This window comes from Hemiscyllium ocellatum, chromosome 24 (assembly GCF_020745735.1).
Source record: "Hemiscyllium ocellatum isolate sHemOce1 chromosome 24, sHemOce1.pat.X.cur, whole genome shotgun sequence".
NCBI classification, from domain to species: domain Eukaryota; kingdom Metazoa; phylum Chordata; class Chondrichthyes; order Orectolobiformes; family Hemiscylliidae; genus Hemiscyllium; species Hemiscyllium ocellatum.
The window spans coordinates 57,490,977-57,506,810 of record NC_083424.1 but is presented as its reverse complement, the minus strand read 5'-3'; the positions used below and the strand labels follow the sequence as shown (position 1 = coordinate 57,506,810).

General features: G+C 42.9%; 1 protein-coding gene across 3 annotated transcripts in view; it reads left to right on the top strand.

The window, feature by feature from the left end:
* The window catches only part of LOC132827226 (breakpoint cluster region protein-like), a 462,558-nt gene that overhangs the window by 280,392 nt on the left and 166,332 nt on the right, over nucleotides 1–15,834 (top strand). For all 3 annotated transcript variants that reach the window (XM_060843849.1, XM_060843847.1, XM_060843850.1), the window contains exon 10: nucleotides 13,626–13,794. In XM_060843849.1, the coding sequence (XP_060699832.1) occupies nucleotides 13,626–13,794 (169 nt within the window). The remainder of the gene's footprint in view (nucleotides 1–13,625; nucleotides 13,795–15,834) is intronic.

Genomic DNA, 15,834 nt, shown 5'->3' with positions numbered 1-15,834 from the left:
CACCTGTCAAACACAACCACCAAATTATTCTAATCCTGTTTTTCAGCATTTAGCGCATAGTCTTGTGTCCCTTGGTGTTGCAAGTGTATATCTAAATACTTCTTAAATGTTATAAGGGTTTTTGCCTCTACTACTGTCATAGGCAAAACTCCAGACCCTCCCGCCACACCCAAAACCAAGGGACAATTCCTTCCTGCCACTCATAATTCTAGACATTTCATTCACAAACCTTTTCAATCTCTTTCTGCTTTGAGGGAAATAACCCCAGAGTATCGAATCTCTCTTCATAACTGAACTAGCGGAAGCAATGGCCTAGTGGTATTATCACTGTGTTGTTAATCTTGAAACTCTACTAGTGTTCTGGGGATCTGGGTTCAAATCCTGCCAGAGCAGGTGGCAAAATTCAAATTCATTGAAAAAGAATTTATAATTAAATGTCTAATGAAATCATTGTTAATTATGGAAAGAAACATCCTTTTGGGAGGGAAACTGCCTGCCTACTGGTCTGGCGTACATGTGACTACAGACCCACAGCAATGTGGTTGACTCTTAACTGTCCTCTGAGCAATTAGGGATGGAAAATAAATTCTAGCCTAGCCAGTGAGGTCCACATCCATGAGTGAATTAAAAACAAATTTCCAGCCCTGTCAATATCCTTGTAAACCTCTGCACCCTCGCCAGTGCAATCGCAGCTCTCCTAAAATGTGCATTTCAGAACTGCTCACAATACTGTAATTGTAGATTATTGACTTTTTATACAGTTTTTATACAGTTCCTACATCACCTCCCTGCTCTTAAATTCTGTGTCTCAAATAATAAAGGCAGGCATCCTAAATGCCTTCTTAACCACTTTGTCTACCAGTTCCACTATCTTCAGGGACCAGTACACATACACATCAAGGTCCCTCTGATCCTCAGTACTCCCCCATGGTTTAACCATTCATCATGTAATCTCTTGCCTTGTTTGTCTTGTCTACGCCTCACCTCACACTTGGCCAGATTAGATCCCATTTGTCTCTGACTAACCCACCTATATCCTCCTGTAATCTAAGGCTGTCCTCTTCACTGTTTATTACACCACCAATTTTTGTATCATCCACAAACTTATTGATAATATTCAAGTGTAAAATTAAGTCTCAATCATTTACGTACACCGTAAATAGCAAGGACTAACCCCTTCGGACCCCCACTGGATGCAGGCTTCCAGTCTCAAAAATACCCCGCAACTATCACTGGCTACTTCCTACCAGATAATTCTTATTCAGTTTGCCAAATCTCCTTTGATTCCATAAGCTTTTACCTTGATATTCAGTCTCCCATTCAGGACCTCCTTGAAAGCATTGTTGAACTTCAGGTGTGAGTTGCCCTCATCTACACACCTGGTTACCTTTTTGAAAAGTTCAGTCAAATTAATTGGGCATGACCTCCCCTTAACAAGACTATACTGACTTGATTAATCCTTGCCTCTCCAAGTGCAGATTAATTCTGCCCCTCAGAATTGCTTCCAATAGTTGCCTCACCACCAAGTTTAGACCAACTGGTGTGTAGTTTCCTGATTTGTCCCTTGTTTCCTTCTTTCATAACAGTACCACATTGGCTGTTCTCTGGCATGTCTCCTGTGGCCAAAGTAATTGAAAACTACTGCCAGTGCCCCTGCTATTTCCTCCCTTGTCTCTCTCAACAAACCTGGGATACATTTCACCTGGCTTGGAGATTTATGTATTTCTAAGCTAGACCATTCAGAACCTCCCTTCTATCTATGCTAATTTCTTTAAATATATAACAATCCTTCTTCCCGATTTCTGTACCCACACTGTCCCTCTCACTAGTGGAAAGTATTTATTTGGAACCCGACCCTCTAGCTCCATGCAAGTTACCACTGTGGTCCTCCATTGGCCCTACTGTTTCCTTCATTATCCTTTTATTTATAAAGTACTTGTAAATTAATGTAGGAGTTGCCTTTATTTTACCTGCTATATAAATAGCTTGGTTCATTCCATTTAACTGTTTTATTGTTGACATTAACTCTGCAGCATTTTGTATTTGTGAAGGACAATGTCATTAAACCAACAAGAAACAAAATATGATCTATCAAGCCAGATTTCAATCTACATTTGACTTTTTCATGAGTAACATCAGTTGGGATCATAACACTAGTCCTGTCTCTCCATAGATGCAGAAATGATGATAGTACTCCCCAGATAGCTTTCCAACTTCCTGTTCAGAAAGGGTGAGGATATAAATATCCAGCACTGGTCTGGGTTCACTCCCTTCTATTACGGTCAGCTCAGTTGGCTAGACAGTTGGTTTGCAATAATGTGTGATGCAACAGTATGGGTTCATTTCCCAGAACATTATTTAAGTGGAAAGATACTGCCGAATTGAGGAGCCTGGGTGACCTTGTACATAGACCACACAAAGTCAACAAGCAAGTACAACCCTGTGCGGGCCTCTTCCCCTCCCTGGACCTCTTTATCTTCAACTGCCGCCATGTCATTACTCACCTCAATCTCTCCATCCCTTCATCCACTCCAGCCTCTTACCCTCGCAACCTGCAGCCCTCCACTCCACTCCAATGCCAACCTCACCATAACACCAGCAAACGGATGGGGGTGTGGGTGCACTGTGGTAGTTTGGCACACCACTCATGGATACCACCACCTACTGCCCCCTTGACGACAACATCACCTCCCATCACCAAACCATCATCTCCCAGTCCATCCACCACCTTATCACCTCAGTGGATCTCCCAGCTACAGCCGCCAACCTCATAGTTCCGTAACCCCGCACTGCCCGATTCTACCTCTTACCCAAAGTCCACAAACCTGACTGTCCTGGTCGACCTATTGTCTTGCCCAGTTTCAGCCTCACCGAAGTTATCTCATCATATCTCAACACCATCCTGTGCCCCTTAGTCCAGAAACTCCCCACATGCATTCAGGACACCACTCAAGCCCTCCACCTCCTCCATGACTTGCATTTCCTTGGCCCCCAATGCCTCATCTTGACCACGGACATCCAGTCCCTATACACGTTCCATCCGTCTTAGCGAAGGCCTCCAAGCCCTCTGTTTCTTCCTCTCCCCACCGACCCAACCAGCATCCTTCCACTGACACACTCATTAGATTGGCAGAAATGGTCTTCACCCTCAAATCGCTCCTTCAAATCTTTCCACTTCCCTCAGACCAAAGGGTTAGCCATGAGCACCCACATGAGCCACAGCTATGCCTGTCTGTTCGTAGGATATGTGGAACAGTCCCTCTTCCACAGTAACACCGGCACCATCCTCCACCTTTTCCTCTGCTACATTGATGACTGTATCAGCGCCACCTCGTGCTTCCACGATGAGGTTAAAGTGTTCATCAACTTCACTAACACGTTCCACCCTGGCCTTAAGTTCACCTGGACCATCTCAGACACCTCCCTCCCCTTCCTGGACCTCTCCGTCTCCATGCCCAGCAACCGACTCAACACAGAAGCCTATTTCAAACCCAACAACTTCAGTAGCTGCCTGGACTATACCTTCCACCCACCTTCACTCCTCTAAAAACACGATTCCTTATTCCCAATTCCTCTGCCTGCACTGTATCTGCTCCCAGGAGGAGCAATTCCACGCCAGAACATCTCAGATGGCCTTCTATTTCAAGGACCACAATTTCCCCTCCCGTGTGATCAACAAAGCCCTCCAGTGTATCTCCTCCACTTCCTGCACCTTTTGCTTTTGAACCCCACCCCTCCAACTGCAACAAGGACAAAACCCACCTGGTCCTCACCTTGCACCCCACTAATCTCCAGATATAGCGCATTATCCTCTGCCATTTCTGCCACCTACAATCAGACCCCACCACTAGAGATATGTTTCCCTCCCCACCCTTTACTGCAGCCTCACAGCACCAGGGTCCCAGGTTCAATTCCAGCCTCGGGCGACTGTCTGTGTGGAGTTTGCACATTCTCCCCTTGTCTGCATGGGTTTCCTCCTGTGCTCCGGTTTCCTCCCTCAGTCCAAAGCTATGCAGGTAAGGTGAACTCGCCATGCTAAGTTGTCCGTAGTGTTAGGTGTGTTAGTCAGAGGGTCGGTGTGCACTGGCTGGGTTGAAGGGCCTGTTTCCACACTGTAGGACCAACCCATCATCCACACCTGTGCCCAACCTCTGTTCAAGGCCCCAAAGAATCTTTTCACATTCAGCAGAGATTTTCCTGCATATCCATCTACCTCATCTACTGTGTCTGTTGCTCTCAATGTGGTTTCCTCTACATCAGGGAGACAGGATGCCAATGCACTGTACATTTCAAGGAACATCTCTGGGACACATACACCAAACAACCCCACCACCCTGTGGCCAACCACTTCAACTCCCCCTTACACTCCACCAAGGACATGCAAGTCTAAGCTGTCTCCATCATCAAATACAAGCCACCTGACCACTGGAGGAAGAATGCCTCATCTTCTGCCTTGGCATCCTTCAACATTGACTTCACTAGCTTCCTCATCTCCCCTTCCCCCACCACATCCCAGATCCAACTTCCAACTCGGCACCATCCTCTTGACCTGTCCATCTTCCTTCCCACCTATCCGCTCCACTCTTCCCACCGACCTACTGTAATCATCGTTCACCTACGTCGACCTATCAACTTCCCAGCTACCTTCCTCCCAGCCCCACCCCCGTCCTCCCATTTATCTCTCAGCTCCTTCCTTCTCCCCCACATTCCTGATGAAGGCCTGAAACGTCGACTGTCCTGCTCCTTGGATGCTCCCTGACCTGTTGTGCTTTTGCAGCGCCACATGTTTCGACTCTGACTCTCCAGCATTTGCAGTATTACTTTTCATTTGCAGTACTACCAGCATTACTTTCAACCAGTAATTTGGAAAGCCAAAGGAATTGTGGCCTTTTTTGCAAGGGAGGTGGAATATAAAAGTAGAAAAGTCATGCTACAACTGTACAGAGCATTAGTGAGACCACACTCGTGTCCCCTTTTGGGCATCCCATGTATGAAAGAACAAATCCGGCCATGATGTTCTTGCTTAGAACTCTCTTCTGCATTGCACTCTGTAGTGTGGGTCTTTGAGTATATTCTTGGTTAAGTTGGACAGATTTTTGACTGACAAGGGATTTGTGAGGGTTGTAGGGACAGGAAAGTAGAATCCAGGTCACAGTCAGGTCTGCATTAATATACTGCATGATGGAGTAGTTTTGAAGGTCTGATTGACCCACGCCAGCTCCTAATTTTTAAGTCTTATGTTCTTATGTTTGTCCAGTGGACATTTTGACTGAGAGGTGTCTTGTGGAGCAGTGGTAACATTTCAGTATCTGTGGTCAAGGTTCAGGTCCAACTTCAGGATTTGATGGCCATGGAAACATGCCATAAAATGGCTAAATAGGTCAATTGTAAAGCTCTAAATTCTTTTGATGTACCTATGTCAAGATAAAAATCTTTGTAGGCTCACTCTTTCGACAAATATGGAGCAATTTCACCTTCATATATAGACTCTTATTATCCTTGGCATCCTATGCAATGGAGAAAGTGAGGACTGCGGATGCTGGAGATCAGAGCTTAAAAATGTGTTGCTGGAAAAGCGCAGCAGGTCAGGCAGCATCCAAGGAGCAGGAGAATCGACGTTTCGGGCATGAGCCCAAAGAAAGATTCCTGAAGAAGGAATTTTCAGATCATTTGCAATGGACTTCTTCTAGACTTCTGTTTCCCTGTGGGGGTTCCTGTGAAGTGCACCAGCGCCAATGATGAAGTACTGTTTTTTCTGTAGACTATTTATCTGTTGCTATTGCCACAATAAGATCAACCATGATCTTTATAAATGATGGCTTGATGGACCAAATAGCCTACTCTAGCTCATGTTTAGTATGCCCTTGTGGCATTGCACAAATTTACCTTAGCAAATAACAAGCTTGCCATTGTCATACCTCTCTTCGCAGCAAATTACAAAGACATTGAAATGAATTTGTTGACCAGGTGACTTAGTAATTGAATTCAGTGATCCAGAATTCAGGTTTTTTTTACAGGTTATTAAACATGTAGCTACATGGGACCAGTCTGTGGTTGGAGGGCCTTTTTGTATGATGCCATTGGGTTAGTTTACTATTTTTGTGACCCCTTCGAGTCATAGAGGGGCAAAGAACAGTACAGCACATGAACAGGCCCTTAGGCCCTCCAAATCCATGCTGACACACGATGCGTTTGTAAACTTTTACCTGTACACGATCCATATCCCTCTGTTCCTGTCCATTCATATATCTGTCACGATGCCTTAGTTAGGGCTATTGTATCTGCCTCCACTCCTCCTCCTTTGGCAGCATTCACTATCCTCTGTGTAAAAAGCTTGACTCTCACATCTTCTTTAAACTTTTACCTTAAACATTTCTACTTTGTTAAAAGGACTCCAACTATCCTTTTTATCCATGCCTTTCATAACTTTGTAATCTTTTAAGTCACCACACATCCTTTGAAGTTTATGTGGAAGCAAATCAGGTTTGTCCAATCTCTCCTAAAACGTCTTAGAGCCATGCAGCATAGAAGCAAGCACTTTGGCCCACCATGTCTGTATTGACCCATGAACTCAAACTACACCAATCCCATCCACTTGCCCTTGATCCATAGCCTGCTATACCACGGCATTTTAAATACTTATCCAGATGCTTCTTACATGTGAGAGTATTTGCCTCCATCACCCTCTCAGACAGCACATTCTATATATCTACCATCCTTTGGGTGAAAGTCTTTTCCTCGAGTCTGTTTGAAACTTTTCACAATCTGCTCATTCTATGCTTCTAATAATTTTGTATACCCAATCAGTTCCCCTCCTGAGGATCCTCTACTCCAAGGTCAACAAACTCAGCCTATCTAGTGTCACCTCAAAACTGAGACTTTTCATTCCAGGCAATATCCTGGTGAATCTCCTCTGTACTCTCTCGAACATAATCATGTCCTTCCTATAGTGTGGTGACCAGAACTGCACACAGTATTCCACCTGTGGCCTAACCAATGTTTTATAAAGTTGTAACAAGCCGCCTTTGCTTTATATTCTATGCCTCGGCTAGTGAAAGTAAGCATTCTGTATGCCTTCCTCACCACCCTGTCTACCTGTGCTGACACCTGTAGAGAGCATGGACTTGTACACCAATGCCTCTTCGTTCTTCAGTGCTCCCTACGGATGTACCATTGTGTACATCCTTATTAGAGTTCCCAGATGCATCATCTCGCACTTATCAGGATTAAATTCCATCTGCCATTGTTGTACTCAGTGTACTAGCTGATCAATATCAGATTTTAACCTGACACCATCCACTTCACTAACAACATCACCACCAAGTTTTGTCTAATCTGCAAACTTAGTAATTTGTATCTTATATCATGTTTGATATACTTTTCATATTCTCTCTGTAGTCTGTTCCTCCCTCTTCTAAGCATATATAATTTGTTCTTTGGGCCTCTAGCAAGAAATCTTTCCTGCTTGGAACTTTTCCATTCTAAGCAGAGACTGTTCCTTGTCACTGTAGTTGAGGTAAGTCCCATAGGTGTTTAATATGCCTGCTGATGTTCTCACACAAAGACAGACAGCCAAATCAAATCAGCCTCTCCATTTGCAAGACAGTAAAATTAAAATATTTAATGAGACACAAAATTGCCCCAGTAGTTTCTCATCAGACTTTTTAAATATCTAATACCAGTCGTTCTGCATAGCCCATACCAAACAACAAGTTTATAGCTTAAGTAAAAGAAATAACTATTTAGTATTAATACAGAAGTTTTAAAAAAGCAAAGTTAAGCAAAATTAAGACAAATCTAGTTTGTCTGTAAATTTACTAATCCATCCACCTATGCCTGCGTCTAAAATTCATTTATAAAAATGAAAAACAGCAGTGGTCCCAAAACAGATCCTTGTGGCACACCTTAGTAACTGGACTCCAGACTGAATATTTTCCATTAGCCACCACTTGCTGCCTTCTTTCAGAAAGCCAGTTTCTGATCCAAACTGCTAAATCACCCTCAATTCCATGCCTTTGCATTTTCTCCATCAGCCTACCATGTGGAACCTTATCAAAGGCTTTACTGAAGTCCATGTATACGATGTCAACTACCCTCCCCTCATCTACATGCTTGGTCACCTTCTCAAAAAACTCAGAGGTTTGTGAGACACGACCTGCCTTCTACAGAGGCATGAGGGAGGGGCTGACCAGAATTGACTGGGAGAGGAGCCAAGTAGGAAAGACAGTGGAATAGCGATGGCAGAAGTTTCTGGAAGTAATTTGAGAGAGACAGAAAAATTCATCCTGAGAAAAAAAGAAACATACTAAAGATAGGATGAGGTAACCATGGCTGACCAGGGTAAAATCAAAAGAGAAATCATATAATGAGGTGAAGGGGATTGGGAAGCGTATAACGACCAACAGAGGACAACAAAGAAAGAAGTAAGGAGGGAGAAGATTAAATATGAGGGTAAGCAAGCTGATAATATTATGAAAGATTACAAGAATTTGTTTAAATGTATAGGGCAAGAGAGAAGCAAAAGTGAACATTGGGCTGCCGGAATATGATGCTGGAGAAGTAGCAATGTAGAACAAAGAAATGGCTGAAGAACTGAATAAGTACATTGCGTCAGTCTTCAAGTAATATCCCAAAACTTCATGAGAGTTGTGGAGTGTGGGGGTCAGAGATGAGTATGGTGGCCATTAACAAGGAGAAGGTGCTAGTAAAACTGAAAGGTGTAAAAGTGGATAAATTGTCTAGATCAGATTAGCTACATCCTAGTGTTCTGAAGGAGATAGCTGAAGAGATAGTGGAAGCTTTAGTAGTGATCTTTCACTAGAGTCAGGGAGGGCCCCAGAGGACTGGAAAATCACTAATGTAACACCCTTGTTTAAGAAGGGGCAAGTCAAAAGATGGAAATTATAGGCCAATTGGTCTGACCTCAGTTGTTGATAAGACTTTGGAGTCCGTTGTGAAGGATGAAATTTCTGAATATTTGGAAGTGCCTGGTAAAATAGGGCAATGTCAGCATGGTTTCATCAAGAGGATGTCGTGCCTGACAAATCTATTAGAATTGTTTGAGCTGGAAATGAGCAGGTTAGTCAAAGGAGAGCCAATGTATGTTGTCTATCTAGATTTCTAGAAGGTCTTTGACAAAATGCCGCACAGGAGGCTGCTGAGTAAGGTAAGGGCCCATGGTGTTAAAGGCAAGATACTGGGTAGAAGCTTGGCTGTCTGGCAGAAGGCAGAGAGTAGGGATAAAAGGGTCCTTCTCAGACTGCAAGCCAGTGACTAGTTGTGTTCCAGAAGGGTCAGAGTTGGGACCACAACTTTTCACTTTATACTTTAATGATGTGGATGAAAAAACTGAGGGCATTCTGGCTAAGTTTATAGATGGTACAAAGGTAGGTGGAAGGGCAGGTGGTATTGAGGAGGTGGGGAGGCTGCAGAAAGATTTAGGCAGGTTAGGAGAGTGGGCAAAGAAGTAACAGATGAAATACAACGTGGGAAAGTGTGAGGTCATGCACTTTGTTAGGAAGAATAGAAGCATGGACTATTTTCTAAATTGGGAGAGAATTCAGACATCAGAAGTGGAAAAAGACTTGGGAGTCCTAGTCCAGGTTGAAGGTAACCTTGCAGGTTGAGTCAGCAGTTAGGAAGGCAAATACAATGTTGTCATTCAACTCGAGAGGACTAGAATATAAAAGCAGGGATGTACTTCTGAGACTTTATAAGACTCTGGTCAGACACATGTAGAAATTTTGGGCCCCATACCCCAGGAAAGATGTATTGGCCTTGGAGCAGGTCCAAAGGAGGTTCACGAGAATGATGCCAGGAATGAAATGTTTAACATATGTGGAATGTTTCTGGATTCTGGGATTAGATTCGGTGGAGTTTAGAAGAATGGGGATGGATGTGGTTGAAACTGTCAAAATACTGAATGTCTGGCAGAGTGGACATTGGAAAGGCACTTCCATTGGCAGGAGAAATGAGGACTTGAGGGCAAAGTCTTAGAGTAAAGGGAAGATCTTTTAGAATGGAGGTAAGGAGAAACTTCTTTCGCCAGAGAGTGGTGAACCTGTGGAACTCATTGCCACAGAAGGCTGTGTAGGCCAGGTCATTGAGTATATTTAAAACATAGATAAGTTCTTGATTGCCATCAAAGGTTATGGGACGAAAATGGGAAAATTGGTTTGAAAAACTTATCAGCCATGATTGAATGGCAGAGCTGACTCAATGGGCCGAATGGTCTCATTTCTGCTCTTATGTCTTGTGATCTTGTGGTTTTGTGGAGTCTTTGAGAATTGTTTTACACTCTCCACTGATGAGAGTCATACCTGGCACTAAGGTGGATGGTTGTGGTAAATGGAAGTCACCCATCTTTTTCTGCTCTCGAGCATCTCTTGGAGTTCCTTGGGGCTGTGTATTCGGCCCAAATATCTTCAGCAGCTTCATCAGTACATTTCCTTTTAGCATACTATTGGAAGTGTGAATGTTCACTGACGATTGCGTAATGTTCAGCATGATTCACGACTCCTCAGATATTAAAGACTTCCATGTCCAGATACAGTATCCAGGCTTGGGCTGAAACATGGCAGGTAACATTCACATCACACAAATGTTGAGCAATGATCATCTACTATAAGAGAAAATCATAACCACTGACCTTTGACTTCCAGTGACATTGTTCAGTGACATTTCCTCACTACCAACATCATGGGGTTACCATTGACAAGAAACTGAATTGGACTAGCAATTTAAATACATAAGACTACAAAAGTGGATCAGAGGCCAGAGATCCTGAAGCAAATAACTCACTTCCCGACTCCTCATAGTCTATCCACAGGCACAAATCAGGAGTGTGATGAAATACTCCACTCTTGCCTGGATGAGTGCAGCTCTAACAACTCTGGAGAAGCTTAATACCTTTCAGGGTAAAGCAGCCCACTTGCTTGGCACCACATCCACAAACATTCACTACCTCCACCATCAATATTCAATGATAGCAGTATATACCATCTATAAGATACACTGTAGAAATTCACCAAGGATCCTTAGACAGCACGTTCCAAACTCTCAACTACTACTGTTGAAGAGGATAAGGACAGTAGATACATGAAAACATCATCTGTAATCTTGCCTCCAAGCCACTCGTCATCCTGGATTGGAAATTTCATTGCCATTTCTTTAGTGTCACTGGGTGAAAAGTCTGGAACTTCCTCCCGGATGACACTATGTGCAAACCTAAACTGAATGGACTTCAGTGGTTCAAGAAAGCGGTTCACCCCCACCTTCTCAAGGGCAACTGGGAATAGGCAAAAAAATGCTGGCCCAGCCAGCAATGCCCATACCCTGTTAGTAAATAAAGGAGATGATGGTATAGCAGTATCCAGGTAAGGTTCTGGAGATCCAGGTTCAAATCCTGCCCTGGCACATGGTGCAATTTGAATTTGAAGAAAACAATCTGATGTTTAATGAGAAAAGGAGTCTAATGTTGACCATGTCATTTATCATAAAAACCCATTGGTTCACTAATACCCTTTAGGGAAGGAAACTGCTATCCTTACCTGATCTGGCCTACATGTGACCATAGTATGTGGTGGACTGTTAACTGCTTTCTGGGCAATGAATGCTAGCTTAGCAAGCAAAGCCCACATCTGTGAATGAATTTGAAATGTTTGTGGTGCAGAATGTGTGATGTCAGGAGATATCACACATTTAGATAGGGTAGATACTAAGAACCTTTTACCGCTAATGGAGTCAGGTGTTACTAGGGGACATAGCTTTAAATTAAGGGGTGGTAGGTATAGGACAGATGTTAGGGGTAGATTCTTCTGATTCATAAGATTTATGAACATCTGGGTAGGAATAACGTGATCAGGGATAGCCAGCATGGTTTTGTGAAGGGCAGGTCGTGCCTCACAAACCTTATTGAGTTCTTTGAGAAGGTGACCAAGGAAGTGGATGAGGGTAAAGCAGTAGATGTTGTGTATATGGATTTTAGTAAGGCGTTCGATAAGGTTCCCCATGGTAGGCTAATGCTAAAACTTCGGAGGTATGGCATTGAGGATACATTAGAGGTTTGGATTAGGAATTGGCTGGCTGGAAGGAGACAGAGGGTAGTAGTTGATGGATTATGTTCATCTTGGAGCGCAGTTACTAGCGGTGTACCACAAGGATCTGTTTTGGGACCATTGCTTTTTGTTATCTTTATAAATGATCTAGAGGAAGGACTTGAAAGCTGGGTAAGCAAGTTTGCGGATGACACAAAAGTCGGTGGAGTTGTGGATAGTGAGGAAGGAAGTGGTAGGTTACAGCGGGATATAGATAAGTTGCAGAGCTGGGCGGAAATGTGGCAAATGGAATTCAATGTAGCTAAGTGCGAAGTCGTTCACTTTGGTAGGAATAACAAGATGATGGATTACTGGGCTAATGGTAGGCTACTTGGTAGTGTGGATGAGCAGAGGGATCTTGGTGTCCATGTACACAGATCTCTGAAAGTTGCCACCCAGGTAAATAGTGCTGTGAGGAAGGCATATGGTGTACTGGGCTTTATTGGCAGAGGAATTGAGTTCCGGAGTCCTGAGGTCATGTTGCAGTTGTATAAGACTCTGGTGCGGCCTCATCTGGAGTATTGTGTGCAGTTTTGGTCGCCATACTATAGGAAGGATGTGGAAGCTTTAGAACAAGTGCAGAGGAGGTTTACCAGGATGTTGCCTGGAATGGTAGGAAAATCTTATGAGGAAAGGCTGAGGCACTTGGGGCTGTTCTCATTGGAGAAGAGAAGGTTTAGGGGAGATCTGATAGAAGTGTATAAGATGATTAGGGGTTTAGATAGGGTAGATACTAAGAACCTTTTACCGCTAATGGAGTCAGGTGTTACTAGGGGACATAGCTTTAAATTAAGGGGTGGTAGGTATAGGACAGATGTTAGGGGTAGATTCTTCACACAGCGGGTTGTGAGTTCATGGAATGCCCTGCCCGTATCAGTGGTGAACTCTCCTTCTTTATGGTCATTTAAGCGGGCATTGGATAGGCATTTGGAAGTTATTGGGCTAGTATAGGTTAGGTAGGATTTGGTCGGCGCAACATCGAGGGCCGAAGGGCCTGTACTGCGCTGTATCCTTCTATGTTCTATATACCTTTCCTACAGTTCAGATCAAGAGTTCAAGATCCGTGAAAGAAAATTAGAGTTTGAACCATTACTAATGAGCGATACTAAATCAGTAATTGAAATGCATGTTCAAGTTCATCTGAATCCAGCAAAGCAAGTGTAGTAGACACTGGATCAGTGGTGCTGGAAGAGCACAGCAGTTCAGGTGGCATCCAACTACCTCAAGTGTAGTAGACAGACAAGACTAGGGATTTGAAAAATTGCATATGTACTTGCAGAATCACAGTGAAGAGTTTGAACCTGAGCTACTTTTTTTCTGGTACCGGAAGACAACAGTGAGTACCTCTGTGTTATTAATTGAGAAATATCAGCAAATAAGCAATGACATTCTCATAGTAGCAGTAACTCCACAATTATCCACCCAGAGTTAAAGGGTAACAAGGTAACCAATCTGCAAAAAGATGTGCTATGTTCGATCTCTCTTTCATCAGTGATCTTGGAGTTACACTAATAGTATTTTCTCTCTTAGCAAAAACCAACAATATGACTGTAAGTGGTACATTCCTCTCGCTGATCTGAGTTTCCAAAATTTGGATGAGTCAGACAACACTCCAACCATTCCACTGGTACCAGATGAAGAATTGGATACCATGAAAATAAAGATCTCTCAAATCAAGAATGAAATTCAGAGAGAAAAGGTAACGTGAAAGCATATTTTCCCTCTCTGATAAACTTTCTCATTTTCTGACATTGTACTCCCCAATATTTATGGGCTAGGAGCAGCAACATTTCTCAGTGACTGAGAAACTGAGAAATGCCAGGAAGACCAAAGTATGGCAGCTTTTCACAACAGTTCATATGAAAAGCATTTTACTTTGTTATTTTCCCTCTGTCTCTTCTCTCTACCAACTCCCCCACCCTGACCCAAAAACAAACCTGTTAGCAACAGTTAGTTTGGATGCAGTGATGTGCATGCAAATGTGGGAAAGTTAGTATAAGGTAATAGGACTGATGCAGGCATAATGGGTTAACTGACACCCTTCTGTATTGTAACAATTCTGTAATTCTGTCAGACAGCTATGAGGGAGAGATCATGTTGGTTGGGGAGTGATGATTTTTGAACTTTGGTATTGTGTAATGTGACAAAGTTTGCTTGATGGGCCAGGTTTATAAAACTTGAAAAATGCTTAACTTCGATAGACATGGTAGATCTTGCCTCCCTCAGTTGCCAGAATTCTGGAGCCCTGGAATACCTTGCCTGCAGCCATTAATTTTAAATGGCTCATAAGATCTGTGGAATGGAGCTTGATTGAAATGTTTTTATCAATGACATCCCTCACTAAAGACCACCTGATGAAGGAGCAGAGCTCCGAAAGCTAGTGCTTCCAGTTAAACCTGTTGGACTATAACCTGGTATTGAGTGTTTCTTAACTCACTGAAGACAGTAACACTGATAGCTTCCCCTGCCCACCACTGCCAAACCTTTGCAATTAAAGCAATTTTTCTGTTTTGACAGCATCACCTTGATAAATTATGATCTCTTTACCTTAATTAGTTTGCAGTTTTGAATTACTTATTATTCTCTCTCTCTCTCTCACTCACTCACTTACACACACACACACACACACACACACACACACACACCCACACACCCACACACCCACACACCCACACCTATATAAATGTATGGAATGAATCATTTTATTCAAGATATTTGTTTATTTGCAGATATATTCTGTTTTTTCAAACAGCGCACAAATTGCAGTCAAAGTCAGCCAATGTGGCATTTTATAAATTACAGCTTTTGGAATAAAACCAACCTGATTCCAAGTTAAAACTCTGCGACAAATTCTGAACATAGCTTCACACCTACAACTCCGTGTCTGACCTGAGATGTCACCTTTTGTACATTCCTATCTCTCTGTCTGAGTATCATGACAGCACAGCACTGACATTGACTTTATAGACACTTTATATACCGTCTAACACCCTTGTATTATCTGACACTCCACTCACACCAGTTGTATGATCTTTCGATCTCTCTGCTCTTGATCTCTGTGCCTATAAACTGTGTCTTTGTCCTGCTCTCTCACTGCATCTGGTGCAGGAGCAGCTCTCTGAAAGCTTGTATCATTTCAAATAAACTTATTTGACTATAATCTGTTGTCGTGTGACTTCTGACTTTGTCTCCCCAATCCAACGCCGGCACCTCCACGTTACTGAATGGTGCAGTGGCCTTGATGGGACCTATGGCCTACTTCTGTTCCTACATCTTATGGTCTTATCTAAAAAATTACACTAGTTAATGTGTGACTATATGCTGTGTTTTATTCTTGAGATAAAGGTATATTGGGGGTATTGTGCAGGAGATTAAAACAATAAAAACACCTCTTATAATCATATGTCTGGGAACAACCTCCAAGTAACGATATGTCTCATGAAAACCATAGATAATCAAACATTAATATCATGTAGATTATATGGTGCAGAGAGTACTTTGCACAATGTTGAATTTGCAAATGACAAAAACATGAATGACAAACCATTTCTGTAAATGTTTCAAATGTGAGAAGGGAAGGAACCTAAGAGGCAACTTTTTCACACAAAGTGTGGTGCATATATGGAATGAGATGCCAGAGAAAATGGTGGAGGCTGATATAATTACAACATTTGAAAGACATCTGGATTGGTACATTAATAGGAAGGGTTTAGTGTGATGTGGGCCAAGTGCTGGCAAT